The sequence below is a fragment of the Limanda limanda genome, chromosome 1 (genome assembly GCF_963576545.1).
Source record: "Limanda limanda chromosome 1, fLimLim1.1, whole genome shotgun sequence".
NCBI classification, from domain to species: Eukaryota; Metazoa; Chordata; class Actinopteri; order Pleuronectiformes; family Pleuronectidae; genus Limanda; species Limanda limanda.
The window spans coordinates 33,483,800-33,511,259 of record NC_083636.1 but is presented as its reverse complement, the minus strand read 5'-3'; the positions used below and the strand labels follow the sequence as shown (position 1 = coordinate 33,511,259).

The following is a 27,460-nucleotide window of genomic DNA, read 5'->3' as shown; positions in this document are numbered from 1 at the left end:
CACACACACATACACACACACTCCTTTTGTCTGTGTGTCTTAAATGATCCAGACACTCTGATCCGGGTCCGATCGCACCGAGTCGTCTCCAGCAGCCCGGTCCAACATGGCCACGTCCGGGGACCTGAAGGTGTTCCTGGAGTCCTCCCTGAATGAGATCTTCAGAGCCACAGTGAGCGACATCCTGGACTCGGTGGACCGGACGCTGTGCGAGCACCAGGGCACGATACGGAGGATCGAGTCCGAGAACGAGGGCCTGAAGCGGCTGCTGTTTGCACACAGGAGCCGGGAGAGAGGTACCGTTGTTTGCAGCTAGTAAACACCGGAGGCTGCAGCTTCCTGTGCAGACCCTGACCTTTTGTTTGCAGAGCCCGAGCATCTCTGTTTACAGACATAAATAAAACTGTAGCTGCAGCACAGTCAACATCAATAAACAATGCTGCACTTACTGCTCTGAAGTCATGCTTTTGTTGCCCTTTATCTGCTGGATGTGTAGGTCAAAAATAAAGAGTTTAATACGTCAGTGTTTTGAGACTGTTATTGGGATTGTATAGTGAGTCTCCACCGATTTAAAGTATTCCTTTCTGCTAATTAGTTATATTATATACTATATATATATATACTGTACTATTTTTATATACTGTCTAACAATAACATTACCATCATATCATCAGTACTATTACCATCATCTTGCCACTGCACCTTATCTACCTATTTATCTTGTGTTTCTGTTTTTATTCTTTCTACCTCAATATTTTTTATTTTATTCTATTGTATTGTATTTTATTGAATTCAAATATACCGGCTGCTATGACGACTTAATTTCCCTTCGGGGATGAATAAAGTTATCTATCTATCTATCTATCTATTATTTAAGCTATAGTTGAGGACATGCCTGACTCAGAGTCAAAGTCTATATTATGTTTGTTCATAATTTTGACCTTGTTTGTTTTACAGAGCAAGATGTCACAGAGCAGCCCTTGGAGTGGACCAGTTATCCGATCGCCTCAACCCAGGGCACGTTCAAGATGTCCATATGCAGCAGTGACAAGAAGAGCTGCAGGAGGAAGCGAAAAGACAAGATGAGGGCGATTGTGTCGCCTGACTCCTTTTTTCTGCAGACACATCCTCAGGTAGAACAACCATGTGTCAACACGGCAGAGGTAAGTATAGACAGAACCTTGGTATCTGTGAAAGAAGAGACCGGCCGGGAGGAAAGCTGCGCCATTGACCTCTCCCAGCCCTCGTCTCTTCTCAATCTGCCAGTGAGGCCCTTAAAAGACGAGAGCACAGTGGCCACTTGTGACAGTCCGGAGGCATATGCACCTCTGCTGCCCTCTTCAGGCCCTGAGCCGTACTCCAGAGGCAGTGATGGTGAAGATAACGTCCCCATGGTCTCTGACAGCAACATGCAGGATGGACCGTATATTAAGACAGAGGAGGAGGAGCAGAATGGGGTGTTGCAGTACAGTGACAATGACATTTTCTCCAAGCAGGAGTTGACGCATGTGTTGCAATATTTCCCCGAGTCAAATGCAGACCCAGAGGAAGCGAGCGGTCAGGTGGCAGAGCCAGAGGCTGCGACGCATGAGGAGGACGACCCCCCCGCTGTGGCTGCAGACGAGCTTGTGGAAAACCGCGACAACTTCTTGCGCTGCCCCAGCTGTCCCAAAACGTTCAGTCGAGCAGCCTCGCTCAATGTCCACATCAAGACTCACAGCGGCGAGAAAGTCCACTGCTGCAGCTACTGCGGGAAACGCTTTGGCCGCGCCGACCTCCTCAAATCCCACAAACGCACCCACACCGGAGAAAGACCCTACTGCTGCACCATCTGCACTAAAACCTACGCCCACCCCAGTCAGCTCAGGATACACAAGCGCATACACACTGGAGAGAAGCCGTACTGCTGCTCGCACTGTGGGAAGCGCTTCAACGAGCACAACCAGCTCAAAGTCCACTTGCGGACTCACACCGGGGAGAGGCCTTACAGCTGCCAGGAGTGCGGCAAGACATTCAGCAATGCGGGAAACCTGCGCATACACGAGCGGATCCACACAGGCGAGAAGCCGTACTGCTGTGCCCAGTGTGGGAAGAGGTTTAATGGCCTGGGTGACCTCAAAACGCATTACAGGATTCACACTGGAGAGAGGCCCTACAGCTGCGAGCTGTGTAAGAAGACCTTCAGCCAGGCGGGACACCTCACCATACACATGCGCATGCACACGGGAGAGAGACCATACAGCTGCAGCGAGTGCGGCAAGAAGTTCACGGTGGCCAGCAGCCTGAAGCTGCACCAGAGGACGCACACGGGAGAGAAGGAGTACAGCTGCGCCTACTGCAGCAAGAGCTTCAGCAGGTCGGGACACCTGAAGAGACACGAGCTGGTCCACACCAAAGAGAAGGTCTTCCTCTGCAACCAGTGTGGAAAGAGCTACACGGACCAGTCGTCCCTTAAGAAACACTTGAAGATGCACTCGTCCAAGGAGCAGATGGCTCAGAGCGAGGGAAGCACCAGCGAGGCCGAGACGAGTGCAGTCCCACCTTCAGCCTCTGAGACGCATTCAGACACGGATAAAAACTGTAGCAGTTGAATCATGTAAAAGCTGCGATTCAAAATGCACAGAGCAGCTTTTACAAATATTTGAACCACATCTCACATCAGCTACATTTGACCCACGAATAATGGTGGAGAACTTCATCCAGTAAAACAATAAGAACACTGGACAGGAGAATGAATGAACAGCAGAAACCCACATCAGCTGTGTGACCAGTAACAGACTCATGAGTTTGAGACATTATCAGGCCCCAGAACAATTTTCTTTTTGTGCTGGAGCCTTGGCAGCCTTGTGGAGGTTAATGGTGTTTCCTTCACACAGGGCTACTGTACTTTTGCACCTATCCAACAGAAATACTACTGCCCCTTGATTTGACACCATGACGCCCTCACACTCAGCTTATGTAGGTGATGACAATGGGACGTATATATGTCGTAAAAACTTCCTTTGTCCGCTCCCTAAATAAAACCAAACTAATGTAAACACAGAGTCTAAGACATGAAGCTTGGTTCGGACTTTCAAATGTGAAAATGCCTTTAAAGCTGTGCTCGATTACTGTATAACATGAACATGGTAATTCTACCATAAACCATGCTGTGATAACTTTGTTGTAAAATCCTGACGCAGAGTACAAACTGTTGCAGTGGTTTTGCATCTGATAAACTGATCAAACTAATTTATCTGTTACCCAGTCCCTACTTCCTAAATCATGTCATGCAGTCAAACTGGTACCTGTAAAAATACACTGCACCAGGGCACCCCCCTATTCTGTATTAACAGGACTAAATATTTAGTCAGAAATACTATATACTGACATATACATTTGATTGATTAACTCTAATATTCTCCTTGTAAGCGTTTCTCAGTGTAAGACACAGGCAGAAAATAGGACCCTCAAAGAACGTTAAAACCTGCTGTATGTTACCAAACTGTGGTAGATTGTGTGTTTATGAAATGCTTTATAGGAACATAACTATTTTGATTGATTGCAACGTCTATCAGATCGATAAGTTGCTGAAATGTTCCCACAGGGTTGATTTAAAAAAAACAATTGTCTTAGAAGATACATCTACAAACTTTGTAGCCCGAGAGTTAGAAATGTGTTCTGCTCTGTGATTTAAAGTTAATATAACACTGTATATAGCTTTAACTATACAGTCATAGGTCTGATCCATTGACCCGACGAGAATGTATTTGTGTAATAATATTACTGCTAATCAGGAGCGATTGACCAGCTTTCAGTAGTAACCTGTTTTGTAAGCAACGCTGATCTCGAATAATGCCCAGCTTCTAGAGGATTTTTCACCGTAATGATACGAGGACATATATGAATATTGTTCAACTGACACATGCAGGAGTAAAGTTTCATGTTCATGATCACAGAGCAACTATTTCCTGTGGCGACTGGTTGATATACCTGCATAGCAATGTACATTAAACTGACTGTTTGCTACTAGCAATTTATTGTGATTTACTTTGGTGTTGTTTGTGTCTAAATTAAAAACCACCATTAACCCAAAGAATTGTTTTGACTCTTTTACCCCATACAGTTGTGGTTTTATTGTACAATCAAAGGTTAAGTGCAGCAAATAAACTAATTGTACAAATTATTTTATTTTCTTTACACACTTGGTGCAAACAGAGACGCTAAAACATGTGTGTCCATGCTCCAGAAGTGATAAAACATTGAGTTATCTGGAGCAATTGATGGCTCCGCCTGTTGATTACCAGCAAGTGCTTAAATTATCACAGTGTAAAACAGTTCATATAATCCTAAAATGTAATCTTTAAATTGTGTTATTGTAATTGAGAAAAGCTCAGCACTTAAAGAGCTAATATTCAAAGTTTTTAATAAAAGCAGAGCAGCCGAAGCACCTCAAATTCTAACCTGATTCCACAGACGGAGAGTGAGGAAAAACTACCAACAAGTTTCTAACATAATGGAAAGGGGTGTCAGTCAGTGTATAAAGTATTAATACATAAGAAAATGTCAGAGGCAGGAGTTATTGCCAGTGATAGTAGAATATGTGAGTAGGCATATTGTATATAATAAACTCAAACAGCAACAATTCAAAAAGTTTACAAGCTTTAAAAAAGCTGAATACAAAAATCTGTGTTGTGACCAGTTTTAAATTGAAATGACGCCTCTAGCTGAAAGTATGCTGAAGTGATGAAAGTTTCAGAAAGTAAAAAAAAGATATCGGAAAAACTAACACATTCAAAGGTTTCGTAATTGAAGAACTCAAAACCTATTATCTTGCATTTCACCATATCGGTGCATTCACTTGCACATTACGACACTCAGGTGGCATTTAGAAAGAAACCGCGCCTTTATGCTTGTAGGTTGTGAGTCGTGCTGGTGAGACAACAGTTGAGGCTCCGTGGCATCTTCTCCTTGGAGAGGTAGAGCATGGGCTGAATGGTGCTGCTGAAGTCCATCAGGCCGAAGGCGACGTAGTGGATGTAGCAGCGGAACACGTCTGGAGAGAAGTAGTCCTGGAAGGGGAACAGCGCCACAGGTGGGAAGTAGTTGAACACTATGATGGCTTGGATGATGAGGACCATTTTGAAGGCCCTCTTCTTCACTGGGTGCATCTCGTCTCGGCCGGGCCCAGACTGCCGCAGCACCCAGAGAATGGCGATGTTGCAGAAGACCATGAAGGCGAACGCGGCGAGGATCATCGCCGTGAAGACCTTCTCGAAGTTGTGGATGTTGCCCACGCACTTGGCAGAGGCGTAGCCCAGGATGATCAGCCAGACCAGAATGGCCAGGACCGCTCTGTGCTGGCGGTCCTTGAGCTCGGTGAAGGTGATGGGGTGGACCACAGCCATGTAGCGGTCCAGGCAGATGCAGGAGAGGAAGAGCGGCGAGGAGTCCTTCATGCCGTAGAAGAACCGCAGGACGTACCAGGTGCTGCTGGTGGTGAGGAAGACTATGTTGGCCAGCTCCAGAGGAGGGGTGAGGCAGAAGAGCACATCTAGGATCGCCAGGTGAAGGATGAAGATGTCCGAGGTGGAGGAGTCGCCCTTGTTCTTGTGGATGAGCCACAGCACCGTGAGGTTGGCCGGGATGCCCAGGAACATGTTAATAAACTGCAGGCCCAGGTACCAAATGATGGCTGCAGGCATGTATTTGCATTGCTCGTACACCGTCTTCTCCCCACCGCTGTAGTTAAAGGGTCTGAGAGAGACGTAGAGCAAAGAGGAGTTGGAGTGTAGAACCTCCATGACGGCCTGATCACAGTGAGGTCGTCAGAGGAGACCGGCAGGCGGAACAGAGATCTGTCAGAGAAACAGAGGTAATGAAGTGATGTGGCATGTGCACTGTTCGGTTAATCAATCAATTATTCAACCAAGCAATCAAGCAATCAAGCAATCAATCAATCATCTATCTATTCATCCATTGATTGGTCATAAAATGTGATTAAATTAGATGTCAGACAGGTGCAGAGAATAAACAGACACAACATGCTAAATCCTAACAACACACAAATAATCATAATTTCCGAGTCTTTATTGATCACAACCTTTAATTATTCACAACACTCACTAATCAAAACTCTTTTGGCAGCGAAACAAATCAAGTAAGATATCATTACCATAATTCAATGTAAACTGACATATAGTTCTTGGTCTTTAGTTGAAATACAAAAACACATCCAGCAAAGTTTCCTTCACACACAATCAGTTAAGTGGAAAAATAATCAGTATTGGAATTAACAAGTTAGTTGACAGAGGTGGAGAGATAGCCAAGAGATGGCAGGAAATGAAGGGAGGAGAGAATGTAGGCACATGACGTGTCACTCAGTTACCTGTCTGTTCTTCTGTCACTTCAATAACCCGATGAAAGCGTTTTTATAAAAAAGCTCCTTTTTTGATTTGTTCTGCAATCGACTCCAGAGATTAACTTCAACACTATCACAAGGGACCAAAATGCCAGTGAGTTCCAGAGCCACAGTTGTATGTTTGACAACTTCTTCTTTTAGGCTCCATAAGCTTTATTTTCTAATCGGCCCATGTGACATGTATCTACCAATATGCTGCATTACCAAAATCCTAGTATCATCCTATTTGAATAACTCATTTATGACGACAGTTATTGTGATACCATGATTTAAATCATACAGAACACATTCATTTCACATAAACTACAGGAGATTGCTGCTGATTTTGATGTGTGTTTCAGCCGTCTCAGATTAAACACTGTGTAAAGGCACCAGTGTTTGAAGATTGTCACATACACTATTCATATGGAGCCACCAAGCCACTATGTACATTGATTATTAGAGCTCTAAACTCTTCAATCAGACATCGTACCTTTATTTAGCAAAATACACTTCCCTGTTAGTGTAACACATTCTGCAAAGGGTGCTCATGATAATGGATTACCTTAACAATAAAGCATTCTGTTATTGAAATAGTAATGAAGAAAAGCGTCTATTTTTATAGTTAATGCAGAAGATCCAAAATAGACAAGCGAAATGTGATGCTGTTTTTCATTAGAGGAACTCTATTAACACTAGAACACTAACGTACAATTAGTTACACCCTCACTAACGTCGGGTAAATTTTACCCGTTATAATATACCTGATAAAAAATACTTCTCATCAAAATATATTAATGTACAACACTACATGGCTATTTGAAGTACTCTTCTTTTATTTTCCCCAATACAACGCCTCATAAAATGAAAAAAAGGTATCATGGGGGGACCCTATAAAAAGGCTCTAAAATGAGTGGAAAATTAGAGGGTTGTTAAAGAAAAAGTACTAATAAAAACAAATAATAGAGCTTATTCTTCAGTCCAGCCGTTCCTGGGACATGTCCGGTGAAGGCACAGTCTCCCTGCATCATTTACAACTAATATCATATTACAAAAAATGTTTACCCTCTAACACTAACTTCGGGTGAAAATTACCCAAACATGTGCCTATTGAAAAAAACAGGGCTGGGAGCAGGGAATCTACCCTACTTTCTATGATGTCAGTGAGCAGACTGAAGCTTCCAAAGGACCCACGCCACTCGGACAGCAGCAACACAATGAAAATCCCATGACCACACTCGCTTGGTTAAAAAACACCCGACGTTAGTGTTCAAGGGTTAAAATTCAAGATTCAAGAATTAAGCTTTACAGTTTAAACATGTATTTCTGTACATTTTAATTTCTGTTCCGTTTTCTTTAGTAAATCAAGTTTCTTACCTTGTTAAAGTGAATTTATCTTTCATAGAACTAAACTACTTCCCCCTCAGCTGTAAAAGTGTCCTCACATCTTTTAAGTCTGTTCCTCTTCTCTCTGTGAGGTTCATACAGCGACTTGTCTCCGTGTTGAATGTGGTCACAGAATGGTTCCTGGGTGTTTCCACCAGGTCAACCACACAACAAATATATGCCACTATCTCTGTATCTAAGGGTGACATGTAAATGTGCACCCTGACCATAAACACCACATTGTCTCCTGCAGAACAAGTGAACTAATTAAGTCTGTGGAGCCGCTGCAAAAAGATGTACAACCACAGGATGACGGTTAGGTAAAGTCCCAATGTTTGCATTCAGTTGGAAAGGTCAGAGTTTCCTTTTTTTATGCAAAATGACACTCACCTGTTCTGTAGGAGACTGCAGCTCTTTCCTGACGTGGCCTCCACTCTGCCCCTAATTCCAGTGTGAGCAAACGCTGAGCTCTCACCCGAAAATGAACAGAAAGAAAAAAACGTGCATTCGAAAATCACTTCAGGGAGCCTGCTCCGTCTGATCGTCCAATCACAGCGTCGGCACAAGTGTGTGGAAGCTGGAGGTCTTGTGTGGCCCCTGTTCCTCCATCACTTCTTTCAACTAGACAAATTAAATAATCGTAAAAAAAAATAAGCAGGAATGGTGTTAAAGGGTAAAAGATGATTTTGGGGGGATAGTAAAAAACTAAAAAACATTAAAAAGTAGATATAAGAAATAAGGTCTTTGTGCCGTCATCCATTCTCACCGATTGGCAATGATGCAACAAACCTGACGGAAAATCGGCTGTAAACAACTGATGCAACCGTCCAGAAAATGACTTCTGATTCAATTCAGTGTAACAGTGAGTAACATGTTACACGAGGCCGACACGTTTCACTGTGTCATGTCTGTCTGTGGGTTTGACACAGGGACTGGAAACTGTACATGACTCTTACTGTACATTTGTTTGTGTCACACATCGTCTGCTGTTGTTTGACGTGATGTGATCGGTCTCATATACAGTACACAGTGACTAATTCAAACCATGTTGACACAGTCCATGTATGATCCTTTATGAACATGCTACAGTATTTTGTGAGTTGTGTGTTTGAACAGCTTATCTGTCTGTAATTTGACCCAGGTTTGTGTAGCTTTGTGTGTGTGTGTTTGTGTCTCGGATCTTGTTTGTCTTGGTGTCAGGTTCACAGGTTGTGTGTTGTCTTTCTTTGAGGAAGAAGACTTTCACAGTTTTGTTAAATTCTGCATCAGAGTCACAACACAAACACACACACACACACACTGCAGCCGCACATTTCTGCGTTTGTCCTAACAGGCCTGGTTCACTCAAGCTTCTTCAAGGAGTGAACATATTTGCAGATTAAAAATATATTTGTACACATTCTGGTAATTTGAAGTTTTCTAAGAAAACATCCAGTTCTTAGACATCTGCACATGCAATATGCAAATATGACAAATGTACAGAGTGGAAAGTAAAGGAAGTCACTCGTTGCTACGGACTGATTTTGTTCTGTCTCACTGCAGCGTTGTAATAAATTAGAAAAAGACTTTACACAGAACCACAGTTCGTTTGTCGTATTTATTTTTTACATTTCATCAGAGAACTCTAGTAAGAGTTTCACTCACACATAATGAAGTTTGAGCAGCAAGAAACGTACATTCAAACAAGTGGAAAACAAACATCAACAGCATATAACTATGTTATGTGCAGACATCCCATTAGAACCGTACATACCCTGTAAAAAACTACAAAGATTTTTTTTTTCTACCACCACCCACAAACTAAATATTTCTCTTGTAAACTTGTGGATGGCTCAGTGTATTATTTTGTTTTTCAGTTTAATCTAAAGTCAACGGTTTCCAGGCTGAACCTAGTAAAAGGGAAACACTTACAAAGACATCATGGGATTTTCCACGTACGCTACGTTTTAATCTCCAGGTTTCAAACAGAAATCTCTTCAGAAGATAAATATGTCATGATCCATGCAAAGAATCCACTGTAAAGACATTGGCTGCAGCATTGACAACCAAATGATTATTTTTTTCTTGATCGTTTTCGTTTCACATCTCCGTCACATTCTCCTTCTACCGCGTTTATCCTCCTCGGCTCTTTTCTACGTGCAAACGTCTCTCATCTGTTTCCGCCGCAACATCTTGTTGGTTTTGTAAACTCTCCTCCCATCTCTTGCTTCAAGCTAAAAAAACATCTCAAAAGGTCTTAACATTTAACATGCTACATTATAAAACACAGTAAATACCTGTTCTTTGTGTTCGAGATTAAAAAAAAAATAATCAAAAACTAGAAAGCGAACCAAACGTAAACATTACATTAAGAGGAAGGGAATACTGAACGACAAGCATAAAGTAAAGTGTACCTCATGATGACCGTGATTTAAGTACCAAACTTAAAATATTTAAAACAAAAAAGTAAGTGATAGGTCACAGCAAACAGATGCAGGTGATTAGTTTTCATATTAAACTGTAAGAATATGGCATTGTATTCCAACGGAAACCATTTCCCCCTAATGTCCAATTCCTTTATGGACCGCTTAGCGCTTACCGCTGCCTGTGGCGTGAAGCAGCAGGAGAAAAACAATTCTTTGGGGCTGAGTTTGGAGATTCTGCAGATGGTGTAAAAAAAAAAATGGAGTGATGGGAGCTCTTGAGCTCCCTTTCTTTTTTTCATTGCAGCCTTGCTCGGTGCAGGAAGAGGGAAGGTAGCAGGTAAAAGAGCCTTTAGACTCTTGGGTCAAGTCATCCGGGAGTGTTCATGTCTAGGTAGTGCATGGTTTAGTTTGGGGTGTCGTGGTGACATGTTGCAGTCGAGGGTTTTGGCGTGTCATGGCTAAAAGGTGCGTCACTGCCACAAGTGGTCAGCTGGGTAAACAAAGAGTCAGTCTCAGAAAAAAGTTTGCTCCTGACCAGAACAGATATGTGGAGGGGTGGAGTGTGTTCAGATGAAAGTGGAGTCCATGGTGCTGGTGTCCTGTGCGCTGCGGGCTCGAGCCTCAAACAGCTGCTTTATCAAAGCAGACTTCTCCTGCTCCAGCTGGGCGATGCGCTCGCTCTTCTCCGTCACCTCCTAGATGGACAAAAATGGAAATGAAGTGAGTGTCACACATTCTCCTTAAGGCTACTGAGACTTCTATCTATTACGTGGGCGCTGTTAAACCTGAGTGAGGAGCCGGTTCTGGTCCTTCAGCCTCTGGATGGCCTGTGGAGGAGCTGGAGGTGGAGGCTGAGAGTTCGCAGACAGCGCTGCAGTCTGGCCGCCGCTGGCAGGAAATGACTGCTGGGTTAACAAAGAGGAACGGGTGATAGATTATTAGAAAAGCTCCACGTGTACGTTTCATTTCATCTTTCCAAGAAAATGAAAAATGATGACATGTCGTAATTTCTTCTCAAAATAGTTTTAAATTACAGATGAGAAAGATTTCTAGGAACAAAGAAGTAAGATTTCTTCTTGTAGAAGCCTACAGGAACGTTTTGTGTAGAACTGCTTACTGTTTAATTAACTATTATATAACCCTCCCAAAGTAACAAGCACATATTTAAAATATGAATTGGCCTAGTGATAAATTAGAATATACATGAAATGTAAACTCACCTTTGTTTATTGTAGTTTTTAACATAATTGTACATTTTTATTGATGTTAAAAATGACCTTGTGTTGACTTCAAACATTTGCCGCTTGTTTGCTCAGTTGAATCTGCAGTTATACTCGATGCGTAAACACCCGGTTTAATCGTAGAAGTAAAATAAACTTCAGCATTTCGTACTCACCATACCAGTGCAGGAGATAAGGTCACTAAGGCAGTGGTTGACTTCCTGTAGTTTGGGAATGAGAACATTCATGCGACTCTGATTTGCTTCTGTCAAGAAATCCTAAGAGGAGAGAAGACACCGAGAAAATGAAATAAACAAAGCAGTTAAAAGGTCTGAGAAATGTCAGGACAGTGACACACTGAACTAAAAATAGATGAGTTTGAAATTGAGGTTAAAATGGATAAATATTTGTCTTTCACAGACATATCGGTATCTGAATTTGTTTGTAGATATGCGCCAGTGTGAAAACTTGTATTTTACAGAATAGTTATTTATAATAAAGTGTATGGTTAAACTACAATATCAAGCCTCAATTACATTTCCTTGTCATTAGATTTGACAACGACATATTTATTGATACTATAATATAAAGAAATGTTCTCCATAGAAACCAGTATAGATCTGGCTTTACTAGATACAGATTTTTATTGTTTATGGTTTGTGTTGTGTTCTATTTCATTGTTTGATTTGGGATTGCTATGAGGGAATAAGGTCATAAATTTGAAATCTGCATTGTGCGAGGGAAATATCTCCTCACGAAATTATATTATATGTATTCATCCAGTCATCTACATCACTTAAAAACAACAGGTTGAATCTCTGCTAGTCTTTGAGCTGTAACAGTGAACTGACCGTGCACTGCGAGCTCTGGCCGACCTGCCGCTGTCTCTCGGTGACATTGTGGATTTGGCCCTGGTACCAGTCTCGGGCCCGCTCCACCACATCCAGGCCCGCCAGCAGGGAGTCCTTCTCCTGCTCGAGCTCTTTCATTTGCTTCAACTGTGAGAGTTGAAAGTTGAAAAGGGGATGGCATGTTGAAGGACAGTGAAAAGAGGGGACAGGAAAGGGGCAAAATGGAGGAAGATGAAGGAAAATGTTCTATTAATACCAGACGAAAACAAACCAGAATTCAAGGAGACGCGACAGAGAGAAAACATTTCCCATGTCGTCAGTGAGACAGCCTTCAGATTTGTGCCAAGATTTAATCGAATCGTTGACACTGGGCTGCCAGCAGTCTGCCATGCTGACTGACTCCCGGGTTTTCACGAGGGCATCTGCTGCAAACGCTTTTGTGCGGGTGGAGACAATGGCGCCAGACCAATTGTGCCGCACTCACTCCCATCCTGAACAATGTTCAGAGGAGCAATCAGTCCAGCGTCATGGCAACTGCGCAGCAACGCAAGAATGGGGTAAACAGCGGACCCACTTCAACTATGGCCGCCCCAGTGTATGTGTGTGTGTGTGTGTGTGTGTGTGTGTGTGTGTGTGTGTGTGTGTGTGTGTTGCATTGAGTTGTGCTGACCAAGCTGTCCATGTGACACACTGCCACAGTGCAGGCCTCACTGCTGGCATTCAGCCACATGGTGTGTCATCTTTCTATCCTCACATCACTCCATCCCTCCGTCCGCTGAGTAGCTCAGTACATTCCACTGACCAGCGCTCACACCCCCGGATCCATGTCGCAAACAAACACAGGACAACACCGAAATCAAAATCTGTTTAACACACACTGGTGCTCTTTCCCCATAAGGCCTCACAAGAGAGAGAAAACCGAGGGAAAGGGGATAGAGGAAGAGGAGGGGGGTCCCCCCTCCTCTTCCTCTTGGGCTCTGTGTTTAGAATGGAGCATGACCCAGTGTCAGGCTGTGTGAATGTGTGAGGGCCACTGGCAGGAAACCCACCATAAGAAAGAAAGGGAGCAGAGAAGAGAAAATACACAGAGAGGGAGAAGAGAAATAGCACAGAGGGAGCAGAGCAGCAAGTGGCTGAACGATAGTGGAAAAAGTCTGTGCATGTATGTTTGTCTGCTCTGTGAGCGCTGAATGGGCAGGCATGAATACACACAGCACCACACACAATAACATGGCACTCACTGCACAAGCTGTTTGACCAAAACACAAAGAAGAACACAACAGCCTTTCATATTCATACACAAGGCTGTACAATACAGCAGCAGGTCAGAGAGAAACAAATGCCAACATCCATCGGAAAGGGACAGTTTAAAGTGCAAATTACTAATGTTTACATTTTGTATGAAATGTCAGAAAATAGTAAGAAATACATAAGGTAACGTCTTGAATTTTCTTGTTTGGTCCAAACTAGAGTTTTAAGAGGTTTTGGTTTTAGATTAATGAGAGGAAAGTAGCAGCAAAGCCAAACATCTTCAAAACCTGGGAGTGTTTGGTATTTTTGCTTAATGTCAATTATTCAGCTTATTGACTCAGCACTATTCACGCCCAACTTTCGGCAGTAGGCTACTCCGTTAAAGTTCCAACTGGGGAAAAATCCCTAAAAGAAAATAGATTTAGTTTCCTTTTTGATCTGTCGAGTTTATGAAAAAGAAACACGGCCAATATTCAACTTACAGTGATATAAAACTGTAGCAAATTTGAGAAACTGCAACTGTCATCTTGTTTGATAAATGAGTTGAAACACTGTTGTTTTGTCGTTCACTTCTCTTTACAGCAGGAGTCCACACACCCTGAGGCTTCTAAATAAATCAGCAAACATGTCGCACAATCCCTAAAACTAAACAGAAAGACTCATCGCTTTCAGAACCCTGGTCGTCACACAAACTGAACACAACTTTTGATCTCCTATACTTTCTTTTACACGCATAAACATCTTTAAATCCTGTAATAGACCCATTATAGAACCGTTCTCTCTATCCTCGATAAGACATCTCCCTCTCACCTCCCTGTCCAACTCTCTCTCTCTCTTCCTACTCACCCAGAGGAAAAAGTGCAGGGCCTTGCTGCTATAGAGGCTACTGCTGAGTGGGATGAAGACGGTGGTGTAGGCAGCCCACACAGCCGTCCAGGCCGTGCCGGGCCGACCGAGCGAGTCCTCTACCTCCACCAGGCCCCTGGGCCCGACCCGGCTCACTACCATCAGGGCAGCAGCGGGCCAAGTCGGCCTGGGTGGTGGTGGGTGGTGGTGGTGTTGGTGGGAGGGACAGAGAGGGAGGGGGAGGAGGAGACGGAGGAGAGGGGCAGGGAGAGAGGGAGGGAGAAGGAAGGGAGGGAGTCAGTCAGTCGGCCTCTTCAGATGCAGAGGCTGAGAGGGTGGTGGGGGGGGGGGGGGGGGAGAAGAGAGACGGAGATGGCGACACGGACGGGGAGAGAAGGAGGGAGAGGAGGCGAGCCGGAGAGAAAGAGAAATGGTGAGGCAGGGGGCAGAGACGGAGAGTGAGAGGAGGCACGAGCTCTGGGACTGGAGGTGGGAGGGGCAGGGTGAGGGGGGAGGCAGGGGCCACGGGGATGGGAGGGGCATGCGGGGGGGCCAACTGTGAGTGAAATGGACTGGAGAATAGCCTCCACTGAAAAACTTTGTTTTTTACTTTTTTCCAGGACTTTCAGGGTGTTTATTAACTATTCACTTTCCTACACACCTACACTATTCTTTGTCTATAACTTCCATTATCCAATCATACTTAACATCGATAAATAAAGTCTCTGTCTTTACCAATGATCCAGAAAAGCTGCTTATTCCTCTAATGTCACATTTTCGTGACTATTAAGTCGCTTTCAGACATGAACTCGAGAAAATGTCTGGAAATTTGGCCCGTGACACTTTCCAGAGTTTTCCTGTCTAAATATGAAGAAGGCAGCAGGAGATGGTCCAGGTCAGGTGCATTCACGACAGGAGGAAAAAACCTGGAACCTTCAGGAAATCTTTTGTTCAAAGCACATTGACGAGTCAGCACTATATCCCCAAAAGCTCTCGAATGCCTTCTTTCCCATTTGACATCTTTCTCGGCATCTTCTATGTGTATGGCTCCACTTATTCATACTGAGGTATTTGTATTCCTTTTTTTAAGTCACATAAAAACATCACTCACTCAGTGTTTTCCTGCTGTTTTCTCACATGGGTTCACTCCGGACATTACACTTTTGGGAGCTGGCAGGAAAAGTTCCGGAAAATGTCCCCAATGAATGACTTGGATATTAACATTCTTAAGTAAATCCCCTTAAAATATAGAATATTTCAGCAAAATGTCTGGGCTTCAGTACATATCTGAAATAGATAAGCATTTTCTGACATTTCATACACAGAGATTTAAAATTTAGAGAATAAAAGGGATCGCAATATCTTTGAGCCAAAAGTCCAAGAACATTTTGTCCAAACAATAATGTAAAACCCAAAGTTATTTAAACTATAATCATATCAGGGTCATAGAGTAGATAAATCAATTAACAGTCTCAACTGCACATGTCGTGTGCCCAACAACGGGAATTTCAGGGGTTTCGGATTTGAACACTTTGAAAACGCTTCAGTTAGAAAAGTACTATATAAAATGTACTATAATTTTACAGTAAGATGATCTCAGTAGCCACGGTTACAGCACCAACACCCTGATTGCTACCATATGTGAATTTGTACAAATGTCGACCAAAAGTGAAAAGACAATGTCTCAAATATCAAATCCAGCAAGAACATCTGAATTCGATTTTCATTTTCAGTCACGGTTCTGATCAACCGGGCGATTGTTGCAGCCCCGATTAGATTTACAGGTTCTTTGGTTTTTATCTGTGAACACGAGTGGTGACAGTTAAAAAGGGAGTGGGTTTGTAATGGTGGGCGAAGCTGTCTCTCAGGGTGTAGTGCAGGTGTAGTGGATTAATACAAATCCACAACAAACCCACTCATGGCCAATGTCAACACAGTACCCGGATTGTTGAGCAACCAGGTAAATAATGGAACAATGTAATGTCTGTAAACATCATCAATCACATACAGACAGTGCGTTTGTGTGCGAGTGCGCAGGTATGCATACCATGCCATAATCCACCCCGTTGGATATGGTATGCCGTCTCTGCTCGTCCCGGCTCCGCCCGTGTCGCCTGGAGCCGCCAGTAAATCCTGTTGCAGATTCACTCTGAGATCTTGGTAGACCGGATTTCATAACACCTGCAGAGAGAAATGAGAAACAGACGGTTTTAATCTTTTTAAACACACAACACTGTAGCCAGGAAACATGCTCTGTAATCACTGCAGTCTGGTTTGTCTCCTGATGAACGGAACTGTGATAACAGGGCACACACACACACACGATAATCTGCAGCTCAGAAAAAATACACATTTCACTCATTTCACGTGCTCCTCAATCAGTCTTATCAGAAAACACCTCAACATCTATAGATGGAAAATGACGAAGAAGACCAAGAAAACCTGAGGATAAAAATATATATCAAATTGTCCTTATAATTCATCTGGGTTGCCAGTGTGAGCCACAGGAGGGAGCTGTACTCTACCAATGTTTCTGCTAAACAAGGTAGAATGACTTCTATTATGTGATACTAACTGAACATCGGTAGAGAGTGATGATGAAAAGGCTCCTTATAAATAGTTGAAAAAAGTTCAGTTATACAAAGTGTTTCATAACAGTGGAAACATTTCTTCACAGGTCCCCATTCAGTAGTTTACATTCCAGTTACAAAGACTTTAAACAACACAACATCAATGAGAAGCTTCAGCAAGCTGTTTTGACATTTGACATGCAAATAATACGTGTTGTCAAATCATATCTTGTTGATTGTACAATTTCCATCATCATCATCAACAAGGTTGGTGCCAGTTGCTTCAGTCAGTTCTGCATCTCCACTGAGTGAATTTAGTCCGATTACGATCTCTGGACCGATAACTAGAGTAAGCAGGAGGAAGTATGTGAAGTATCTGAGCTTGAGGCTGTAAAGCACCATGAGGAGATAATAGGAAGAAAACTAAACCCCAAATTAACATAGTTTTCTGTTATTGGAACAAGGTCTCTCTGTTCGCTTCAACTCCCCTTAAATCTCTGCTCTGTTCCTGTGTGTGGAGTTTGTATATGAATATGAAAAACGGAGAGGAGTCAGAGAGGGAGTGATGGATTTTGGTGATGTCCAGGGTGCTGGAGGGTTTTTCACTGCTGCAGTGATTCAGTGAGCCCAGTGGCCTTTCTGCTGTAATCTGGCCTAATCCAGGTTTGGCTGCATGGGAGAGATTATAACATGAATACTGCTGGTCTGCCTGCCTCTTAGCACTATATGGACAAAAGTGTGTGGACACGCAAATATTACATCCATGTGTGACAACTGAGGATTTCATTACGACACTGTGGGCACGAACACACGTCTATTACATCCTCTAATCTTCTTTTTTGCGGGTCTATACAAGATTTTGGAATCTGACTGCAGGGTTTCACTTCGGTTAAGCTTCTTGCGCGACAAGATCTGACTCGCAATTCATCCCAAAAGGTGTCGGATGGGGTTGAGTTCAGAGGGACAAAGGGAACCATCATGTCCTCAGATTGATGCAACAAGGTTAGAAGTACACCAACCCACTAAGCTGCTGTGCAAAGGCACACAGGAGTAGGGTTGCAAAATTCCGGGAATATTCAAAGTTGGAAACTTTGTGGAAATGTTGTGGGTAATTTATACTAATTTACCTTGTCATATACAGACATAAATATAAACATTTTGTTTTGTCATAGGCTGATTTGAGCCCTGAGGAAACTTTGGGCACTTGACTATACGCTTCTGCATTGTTGTGTCATTCTTAACATAGGTCTTTGCACAGTATTTGCAAATGTACACAGCCTTTCCTTCTACATTGGATGGGGGAAATGTCTCCACTCTCCACACATGAGATAGTGCACGTGGCAATGTTCTGTAGAAGAAGATAAGAAAAAAGTTTGTAAAAAATGCTAATGCAATGCCAGAGATATAAATAGTTAGCCAAACAATTGCAATAGTCTGTAAACATATTTTACAATTGATGGATAAATGAATGGAAGTAGGCTAGATGCCTAGGAAACTTTCCGCCCCTTTGCAACCCTACACAGGAGTATGCAAACTTTTATTTTTGTCCATCTACTGTATCTGTATCTGTATCTCTATCTATTCAACTATCTGAAAACACAACACTGGATTTGTGTGAGCGGTAAAAGCCTAGAGGGCTTGACTGCAAGAGCTGGAGTTACACTCTTATGGTTCCAGTCAAGCCTGGCTAAAGAGAGCATGCAAACTAAGATGTGTGAATGCATGTGTGTAAGAAAGAGAGATAGATAAAGGGGAGAGTAATTGAGAGAGGTAGATGAACAACAGTGAGTAACAGAGATGATGAGCAATTCTCTCTGCAGCCACTTCTCCAGCCTACATCCGATACAACCGGGGGAAATACTGAAGATGCAAGCATGCATGCAACCGCCCGATGCCTGCTCCCAAATCAGTGTGCCACGGCGGGGATAACTCCGTCCTCGCCGGGTGGATAAATCTCTGCAGGAATTTATGACGTGATGTCTGACCTGACCTGACCTGGGGTTAACAACGGCCACTATTCAACTGGGCACCCAGGTTTAGAGCAGACCTCCTTCAACGTGCCTGTTTGAAGCTGTGACTTAATGGTGATACCTGGGAAGTGTCGCTGTCAGAACTGGAACAATGACAGTTGTCGACTCCTGTGAGATCCCTGCTGAATGAGATACAAAAAGCACCATGGATGCATACACTGTGCACTTGCGTGTGCGTGTGTGCACCTCATGGATCACTGCATCCAATCAAATTATAATACAAGAGCAAAGCTGGCAAGGCTGCAGTGGACACATCAGCTCAGTTATGCATGCAGTCGAATGGCCGGCTCATGGGAGTTCGGTCTCAAATGGAGCTCTGGTTCTCTGAATCCAAGCCTCCAGCACTTCTGTGTTCAGAGAAGATTTGGTTTTAGTTTCTGGAGCAACAGGAAGAAACGTGCGAACCCAGAGAGAGAGAGAGAGAGAGAGAGAGAGAGAGAGAGATCCAGTGGAGACGTGACAGAAGCAACTGGCACGAACCTTGATGACGATGATATTTGAGATTATGACATTTTAAATCAACAAAACATGATTTGACAACACGTGTTATTTGCATGACAAATGTCCAAACAGCTTGTTGAAGCTTGTCACTGATGTTGTGACACATCTTTGTAACTTGAATATCTTTCACTTTTCTTCTCTTAAACATAAACTTCTTAAAATGTATTGTTCCACTATTCCTTTACATCACATGGGGTGCACTTACTTGCTCCTTGGAGCTGCGGAGACTCCAGAGCGAGAGACTCGATGGTTCGGACCCGGCTCTGCTGTGGCTGGGCCGGCTTGTTGGCCTGGTTCGGCTCGGCCCGGTAGCACCCCCCCTCCGGAGCGCCGGGGATCCGCTCCACACTCCTGCCGTACCTCGCCGGGCCACACGCGGGGTACCCGGGCCCCTCCTCCGGCCTGCCCCCCCGGCCCTGGAGCGAGGCCCCCCGGGGCTGCGGCTGCATGTTGGCCGCGTTGCTCGGCCCCAGCGGTCGCACCTTGTTCTCCACCCGGGTCCCGACGCCACACCCGGACAGCGGGGCCGGTTTCAGTGGCTGCTTCTGCGGGTGCACGGCGGCCTGGGCCCGGAGGTGGGAGCTGTTCTCCGGGTTGAGCATGGAGCACCGCAGCCCCGCCACGAACCGCTCAAAGGTCAGGCACCCGTTCGGCGGGGTGACCCTCCGCAGGCAGCCCAGCACCCCGCCGGGAAGCGCCCGGGTGTCCGCGCCCTGCCAGCGGCTCTCGATCTCCGAGATGTGCACGTAGCCTCGACCCCCGTCATCCAGGATGTCAAAGAGGGTCCTCAGGCTGTGGAGGAAGGCTTTGGGGAGACCATCTGTGGAGTACTCCGGCTCCTTCGGCTGCATGGGGCCACTTTTAAAGCTCTCACTCTTCCCCTGGAACTCGTCTTTCCTCGGCCCAACTCGGCCGTAGATCACCGAGGTCCCGTTGGGTTTGCAGCCGCGGTCAGTCGCGATCAGAGCCATGGAGGTGGAGACCGAGTTCCCCTAACCCGAACCCGAACCCAATCGATCCGAAACACAGTGGAAACACAACCCTGAACACACACACAGGTTTACCGCTCACTGAGAACCAGGGCTCATGTCTCTCTGAGGGGATTCTTCAGCCTGGAGTCGGTCTCTCTCTCCCGGGTCCTGGTGCTCCAGCCTCCGCTGCTCTGATCCATACTTTCCTTTTCCTGCCGGGGACCGCCCTTCAAACGGCCGCTCGCTCCGAGCCGAGGCCTGCCATTGGCCGAGGGGCGTACGAGCCGGCCCCTGATTGGCTGAGCGCTGAGGTGGGCTCCGGTTTGAGTTGTTGCTTTTGTTATCACTGCCGCTGCTGAGACGTTATTCATAAAGATCTGGATTATATTATACCCCCTCCTCCCCCCTCTAGCCTTAATCAGAAAGAGCTGAGCTAACTATCACCTTACACACACACACACACACAGAGAGACACACACTACAGTCACCACGAGGAGCACCATCCTTTTGTCTGACTTTAAACCCAGTGAAATAAAGTCCACAATTTATCAAGTGTGAAAAGTCATAAAACAACCCCCCAGGTTCACTTGTGTGTAATGAAGTAGGTTTACTTATTGCTCATTCTGCCCAATGACAGATGGTCTTTCTGCATGTTGGATTTCAAAGTAACAGTCCCTCACACACCATATCTCACAATATTAAAGAAAATCCTGGATCTGTACAAATATAAATATAATGGGTGCCCATTCATGTGCCGCAGTTACATTGATTTCACTGCATTTACATCAGAACTACAATCAGTCTTCAATGTAAGATTTTGTATAAAAACACATGATCTTTGAATGACATATGATGTATTTTTCTTATGCTAGGATTCAAAATAATGTAGTTCATTAATTCTATGAGATGTTAATCCAATCAATAAGCATTGATTATTGATTGGGTCACACGTTACAGAAGATCCCTGACCTCCAATCGAGGTCGCTATCAAGTGACGATAAAAACAACAGCTAATCCTATCAAAATAAAGTCCTGCCTGTGATTCTGACCCTTTCATTGGGCATCCACTCTGCACTCTGTCCCTGCGCAAAACTTACTTCAAACTTCACACAGTCCAAACACATTGCAACCATATCTGGCACATCAATGAGACTTTTTCCTCAGAGAGAGAGAGAGAGAAACTCTCGGCCCCTGCACAGCCCTGTGTTTCTCTGCTACCTGCCCAGACTTGATGTCCCATCCCATCATGCACTGACGTATGCAGCAACGGCTGGTGAACACACTGTCACAAAGGCCTTCCTGTGATTCAGGCCTAACGCTTCCCACTCAGGGAATTTTTCCTGTCAGACCTGATATTGAATCATATGTTTTCCCTATTGCAGTATCTTCATCAAATCCACTGTGAAGAGGCGGATATCAAACGCAATAGATCACCTCAGAGCAAACACACAAGCCCCGTTTGAAAATCACTCTCATACCAGTTGTTCTAGTTAACACATTAATTTGTGGGGAATTGATAATGACTCCGGGCTAGAGAGCAGGTCCAAGGGATCACACCCTCAAATACCCAATAATATCGCGCATGTATGGATTTTGTCCAGCAGTGGTTTTGTATGGGGCTTTTCTTCTACACATTAACAAATCTGATTACACACACACAGAGAGATTCTGAATACACATTTGCATACTCATTCGCAAATCTTAGTCCACTTTTGCAGATTTTTTTACACTTCTATAAGACTGATTACGCACACAGGGATTGGAATACAGTTACACAACCCTCAACACACACTGTTTCAAACTTGGCCCCATAGTTTTGGCTCTTCCGCTGAGGAACAGGTTTGCTCAGCTAATCTTGGGACTTTGTATTGACGACCATCAAGTGTAGAGAACCTCGCCAGAGCCATATCCCTTATCTCAACTAGGCCCTAAGATATGACGTCTACCCTCATTAGGACCAGAATTTGGTTCCTTTTAGGTATACTGGTCCTCACAAGGTCAGTGTTTATGCTGTAAAATGACACAGAGTATTGCTACAATATTGGTTCTTCTACTTTGGGCTGGAGAAACACTGAAAATTGTATTTGCTATCTGTCTTTTTTGGACTTTTTAGCATTTCAGGCTTGATTGTTACACAACAAAAGAGTCAGAGAGAGATGGAACAAGGAGTAGGACACACACACACACACACACACACACACATACACACACGCTCACAAAGTCCAGTTGCAGCTCAGCTCAGTGCGATCACTCAACCCACAGCTAGACAAGTGCACACTCACTCCTGCTCCTCTGGTCTCATGTTGTCACGCATGCACTGCTGCTGCAAAAAAAACAGCTACACACACACACACACACACACACACACAGATACACTCATGCTCTCTCTCTCTGTAGGATTTATTAACCATGCCAGGCATCCCAGTCCAGTCCACTGTCGAGTCAGTCCTGTCATGCAACGCACGGGCAAATCTTCTCTCTCATTATCTCCTGTTTGCTCCCTGTTCCTCTAAGTCTTTTCCTTCAGCCATATCAGTGTGCATGTGACAAAGGATCTGAGAGCTTATTCAATTCATGAAGCCTGCTTTTTCCGATGGAAGCAAGAGAGAGAGAGACACACACACAGAAAGAGACTTCAAAACCTACAAATCCTGAAGGTGTTAAATCAGATTTGAATTGCAGTCAGAGGGAGGACGAGAGCGAGAGGAAGCGGGAGTGGAATGAGACTGCACAGAGATGGAGAGAAAAGGGATATTAAACCAAAGTCAAAAAATCTCCCCTCATCCACGTTTTCTTTACTATGAGAATTTCCCATCCAGGCGTTTTTCTCCTTTTCTGTGTCATAGATTCTCTCCACAGCAGCTTATGTTTTCATCTCTTAGAATTCCTTTGGCTTGTTCTCCGTGAACCAAACGCCTGGACTTTGGTCACTTCGTTCTCTCGAGGTGTTTTAAGTATGTTTGAAAGACTCTTTTGTTTCAATGGCCTGCACTGCACGGAGCAGAATCTATGTTACCAACACCTTATTGTACAAATGAGCTTAGCTACGCCAATATCAGAACGTAATCATCACTCTTTTCCCTTTTGTGGACACATTCAACCACAAAAAACGATTCTGTATATAGATGGAAACTCACTCTAGATTTTCACACTTAAAAAATCAAAGCTCTCGTGATTGAGTGCTGTTTATCAGCACTTGTCTTTGTGAAGGAGATGTGTGTTGAAACTGGATAGGCTCATCTCAAGAGCTGGATGTTTTTACAAGGTTGGCAGTTGTTCAAAAATGGTGATCGGTAAGAATCTGGGTACTGGTAGTTGCATTTGTCTAAAAAGCAGTATGTAAATATATAATTTATTTTATTATTTGCATTTTGGTCATCTTGTATTTGATCCACCTCTGATCCTGCATGCATTAAGAATTAAGAAAGAAAGATATGGAGCTGTTTATGTATTATAACATTGTGAATTGTAAGAGAGGCATATTTTATAAAGTAGTGACATATGATTTACATACATCGGAGAACCTGGTCCAGTGTGATAGCTACAGAGCATCTTGTTCTATTTTTCCCTCTTTGTTTAGTCTAAAACATGAACACGTGGGCATCTTTGTGTCTGTGGGAGTGGATGGATCTTTGCAGGGTATCTATCACAAAATATTATTACATTCAACACGTCACGTTCAAAGCAGCAGTTTATATAACGTGCTTGAAAACAGAAAACTGATCATTTACTGGTAGTATTTTCCCAAAAGGGCCTGAAACACACAGCTCTGCAGATCACATGAGGGACACAGCGACAACTAAAATCTGGTTTTGGCAGCACCGCTTTAATTCTGTTGCATGTCAAACAAACATGTCCGAATGACAATAATACCGGATCATAAGCTTTACATCTGATTCCTCATAAAAGAAAAGCCAAATAATTCTGCACCTCTGACTCAGGAAACACATCAACATGTTAATGTTGTTATTAAATTCAAAACTGACACTTCATTCATGGAGTTTATTGAGGAAATCCCACAAATGGGTTAAATTGCACAGTGGCCTCTATGCCATAGATTAGGTGTTTGGTGCCAGTCTCCAGCATGTGCCTGTGTTGGGATTTAAAAGAAGCATCTGTGTCCGGAATAGTATAATAATTAATTTCTTTACTGTACTTCAAGCATTTTGGTTTGACTGTTAGCATGTACATTAAACCAAGTATCTTCTTATATTCAAGTAAGAACAAATGAGCCTCAAGATATTTATTTATCAGTTATATACAGTATAAATATGTTTATTTATGATCACATTCAATCTATTACGTCGCCATATTTTGTCTTCCTGGGTTCCTTCGATTCTTCCGGTTTAGGCACTGGAAGAAACACAGACAACAGTAAACTTTAAGCATAAAGGTCAGTGAACTGTCCTCATTTGGTTTCGGCATGACTGAAGAACAGAGCGGGCAGAGCTACATCTGTTTGAGAATAAAGGGCCGAGGACCAAATGATGATAAATACATGTTCTCATGAAGACGATAGCCATGAATAAAGACAAGCCTGTCTGCAGCCGCACACTCTACTCACGCTGTGGTGGGGATCTGTCTGGGATTTTTCCTGTTTCCAGCAGCAGCCAGAGATCTGAGCATTTCTGTGATTCCCAGCGCGTCACAGCATAACTGCCGACTGAGGAGGCCACTGGGAGAGGGAAGAGAGGGAGGAGAGGGAGGAGAGGGAGGAGAAGGAGGAGAGGGAGGAGAGGGAGGAGAGGGAGGAGAGGGAGGAGAGGGAGGAGAGGGAAGCTTACAGAGGCTGCACTCACATCTCTCCTGTATGCAAATACATTTTTGTATTGCAAGTATCCATTTAAAGTCCAGGTTTGACCTCTCACCTATTGAAATGAGCAGGCTCCACTGCAGAGGATAAGGAAGTTTCTTCTGTATAACCTTTTGAACGGCAATTAAACCAGCAGAACCTACAAACACAGCACACGCCACATGAGGGGCATTCACGCCATTGATACTAGAATGTTTGTTTCATAAAGACATCCAGTCACAGGATGAACATTTAAACGTCCCAACAAGAAGCAGGGGTTGGTATATATTGGACATATCTCTATATTTTTTACATTTTATTTAATTATTCTATTTTGCACTTTCACTTACCTTTGAAATCTGCTGCTGTAACAAGTGAATTTGGATCATATCTTATCATATTGTCTATTGTAGTTTGGAATCAGTCTTGCAGTTACGTGTTACTCTCGACACTGATACATATTTTCATTGGCCCTGCACCTCCATATTTACTATGTATACACAGTGCACACGTGCAGTCTTTCTGGAATAAAACTGGTGTAGAAAAACCTTTATATCTAACAAATGTTTCAAGTTTCTGTTAAAAAAAGGAGGGAGGGGGGATTATGCCAGTATTCCTAAAGCGAGAATCACAGATAACAGACCTAAGTTCCTAATGTCAAGCAGAATTTTAACAAAGTTAACAAATCTGAACTCGTAGAGCACAGCTCCCCCCTGTGGTGAACACTGGTCATAAGAATGCGTGTGTTTTCTTCCCTGCACATTTAATTTGTCTTTATTCTCAGTGTTTGACATTCTCATCAGTAACATTTAACAGAAGATTTTCCAGATCAGGGACTGATTTAGACACACTGGGACAAGTAACAATAACAGAAATCCAATGGGACAACAATATAATTATAATCACAATCAAAAATCATGTTAAAAATTACAAACTTTATCCATAAAGCACTTTTCAAACGCACGTTTACAAACAAAGACAGAAAATAAAACATGCAGTGCAATTTTACATCTAAACAATGAAACAAACAAACGCCTGGTTCAAAGCCATGAAATAATGAAAACAATTATCAAATAAAGCAATAAAACCAACTAAAGTTAGAAATGATGTTTCATTTTTAAGTCAGATAATAATGTAATACAAATATAAATGATAAGACAATGGGAGTATGTGTGAATATGAAACTTACCCAGTATAAAGGTCCCAGTTCCCTTCATGAAGGCGCCAGACTGACAAGCAGCATAAGCCTCTAAACCCTGAGGAGGACAAACTTATCACGAAATGATTTTTTCTGCTGTAACACATACACACAGTTGTCTTATATATTAATATATTACAGAGGTGTCCTGTGCTCAGTGTCATCCAGGAACAAGGAAATTAAAACCCACCGGATGTTTAGCGACCAGCGCGTCCTCCACTCTTCTCACACCGATATTCACCATGTTTCCTCCCGCTGTTCAAGTTAAACCTACGGTTGTTAGTTTGTCCTGGTGACACTGTTTGATATTATAAAACCATCATGTGTGTAACTTCTCTGTGATGTTATACAACTTCCGTGCTGCAAAGAAAAGAGTCTAATCAAGAGAAGTGAGCAGCAGTTTGCTTGAACCACTAGCGACATCTACAGGAGAGGAGGAGGTACTTCAACTGCTCAATACAGGACATTTTCAAAGATTTGTACAGGTCACTTGTGATACAGTCACAAAAATATATGTAAAGTATAAATAACTTTCCTGTTGCAGATATGTGAGGGACAATAATTGTTGTTGTTGGTATTTACAGAAGTTCAGAGGGACAGAATTCATCTTTAGGAATTAAGACGAGCAGATCACGAGTAACATGTTTGAAACATTTATTTTGTTTCAATGCTATTATGTTATTTATTCCGTTTTTTTTAAATAAATGTTTTAAGACTCTTTTTTCATAATATTTTAAGCCACTTTCGTCAACAGGGGTTGTTTAAAACGCACTATAAAAATGAGCTATGACTTGACTTTTGTAAAAACATGAAGATAATTATTAAGATAAGATAAGATAAGACAAGAGGTCCTTTATTAGTCCCACAATGGAGAAATTTGCAATACTACAGCAGCAAGAGTAGAAAAGACATCAGCAAGTAATAAGTTACATGCAATACTTAAGTGTAAGGAATATAAAGAAATATAGAAACATATGAATGTAATTAAACTAAATTAAATCTGTTTTTAAGTATTTAAAAGGTAATCTGGTCACGTTTTTTAAACATTGATTTTAGAATT

The 27,460-nt window shown here is 43.2% G+C and overlaps 4 protein-coding genes across 4 annotated transcripts; 1 reads left to right on the top strand and 3 right to left on the bottom strand.

Moving 5' to 3' along the window:
* Positions 1 to 4,057, top strand: LOC133002674 (zinc finger protein 391). The gene is made up of 2 exons (XM_061072418.1): positions 1 to 296; positions 958 to 4,057. The coding sequence occupies exons 1-2, from the start codon at positions 107 to 109 to the stop codon at positions 2,589 to 2,591; spliced, it is 1,824 nt and encodes a 607-aa protein (XP_060928401.1). The 5' UTR covers positions 1 to 106; the 3' UTR covers positions 2,592 to 4,057.
* Positions 4,058 to 4,886: 829 nt separating this feature from the next.
* Positions 4,887 to 5,783, bottom strand: LOC133004997 (proteinase-activated receptor 3). Its single transcript, XM_061074622.1, has one exon. It carries the CDS (start codon positions 5,781 to 5,783, stop codon positions 4,887 to 4,889), a length of 897 nt encoding a protein of 298 aa, XP_060930605.1.
* A 4,618-nt stretch (positions 5,784 to 10,401) lies between these two features.
* On the bottom strand, positions 10,402 to 20,410 carry sapcd2 (suppressor APC domain containing 2). The gene is made up of 6 exons (XM_061080340.1): positions 19,645 to 20,410; positions 16,386 to 16,519; positions 12,242 to 12,388; positions 11,567 to 11,668; positions 10,956 to 11,075; positions 10,402 to 10,865 (listed from the first exon to the last, which is right to left on the bottom strand). The coding sequence occupies exons 1-6, from the start codon at positions 20,408 to 20,410 to the stop codon at positions 10,737 to 10,739; spliced, it is 1,398 nt and encodes a 465-aa protein (XP_060936323.1). The 3' UTR covers positions 10,402 to 10,736.
* Positions 20,411 to 24,215: 3,805 nt separating this feature from the next.
* On the bottom strand, positions 24,216 to 26,768 carry tmem141 (transmembrane protein 141). Its single transcript, XM_061075594.1, has 5 exons — positions 26,591 to 26,768; positions 26,392 to 26,458; positions 25,279 to 25,362; positions 24,975 to 25,085; positions 24,216 to 24,763 (listed from the first exon to the last, which is right to left on the bottom strand). Exons 1-5 carry the CDS (start codon positions 26,642 to 26,644, stop codon positions 24,702 to 24,704), a joined length of 378 nt encoding a protein of 125 aa, XP_060931577.1. The 5' UTR covers positions 26,645 to 26,768; the 3' UTR covers positions 24,216 to 24,701.
* Positions 26,769 to 27,460: the final 692 nt, after the last annotated feature.

Bases quoted from the DNA above. Each gene is read 5' to 3' on its own strand.
- LOC133002674 (XM_061072418.1), top strand. From the start codon at position 107: ATGGCCACGTCCGGGGACCTGAAGGTGTTCCTGGAGTCCTCCCTGAAT. The intron at 297-957 runs GTACCGTTGTTT...TTTGTTTTACAG, and splicing joins ACACAGGAGCCGGGAGAGAG to AGCAAGATGTCACAGAGCAG.
- LOC133004997 (XM_061074622.1), bottom strand. From the start codon at position 5,783: ATGGAGGTTCTACACTCCAACTCCTCTTTGCTCTACGTCTCTCTCAGA.
- sapcd2 (XM_061080340.1), bottom strand. From the start codon at position 20,410: ATGGCTCTGATCGCGACTGACCGCGGCTGCAAACCCAACGGGACCTCG. The intron at 12,389-16,385 runs GTATGCATACCT...CAACTCTCACAG, and splicing joins ACGGGGTGGATTATGGCATG to TTGAAGCAAATGAAAGAGCT. The intron at 11,076-11,566 runs GTGAGTACGAAA...TTGTTAACCCAG, and splicing joins TTATCTCCTGCACTGGTATG to CAGTCATTTCCTGCCAGCGG.
- tmem141 (XM_061075594.1), bottom strand. From the start codon at position 26,644: ATGGTGAATATCGGTGTGAGAAGAGTGGAGGACGCGCTGGTCGCTAAA. The intron at 26,459-26,590 runs GTGGGTTTTAAT...TGTCCTCCTCAG, and splicing joins CGCTGGTCGCTAAACATCCG to GGTTTAGAGGCTTATGCTGC. The intron at 25,363-26,391 runs GTAAGTTTCATA...CTGTGTTTGTAG, and splicing joins AACTGGGACCTTTATACTGG to GTTCTGCTGGTTTAATTGCC.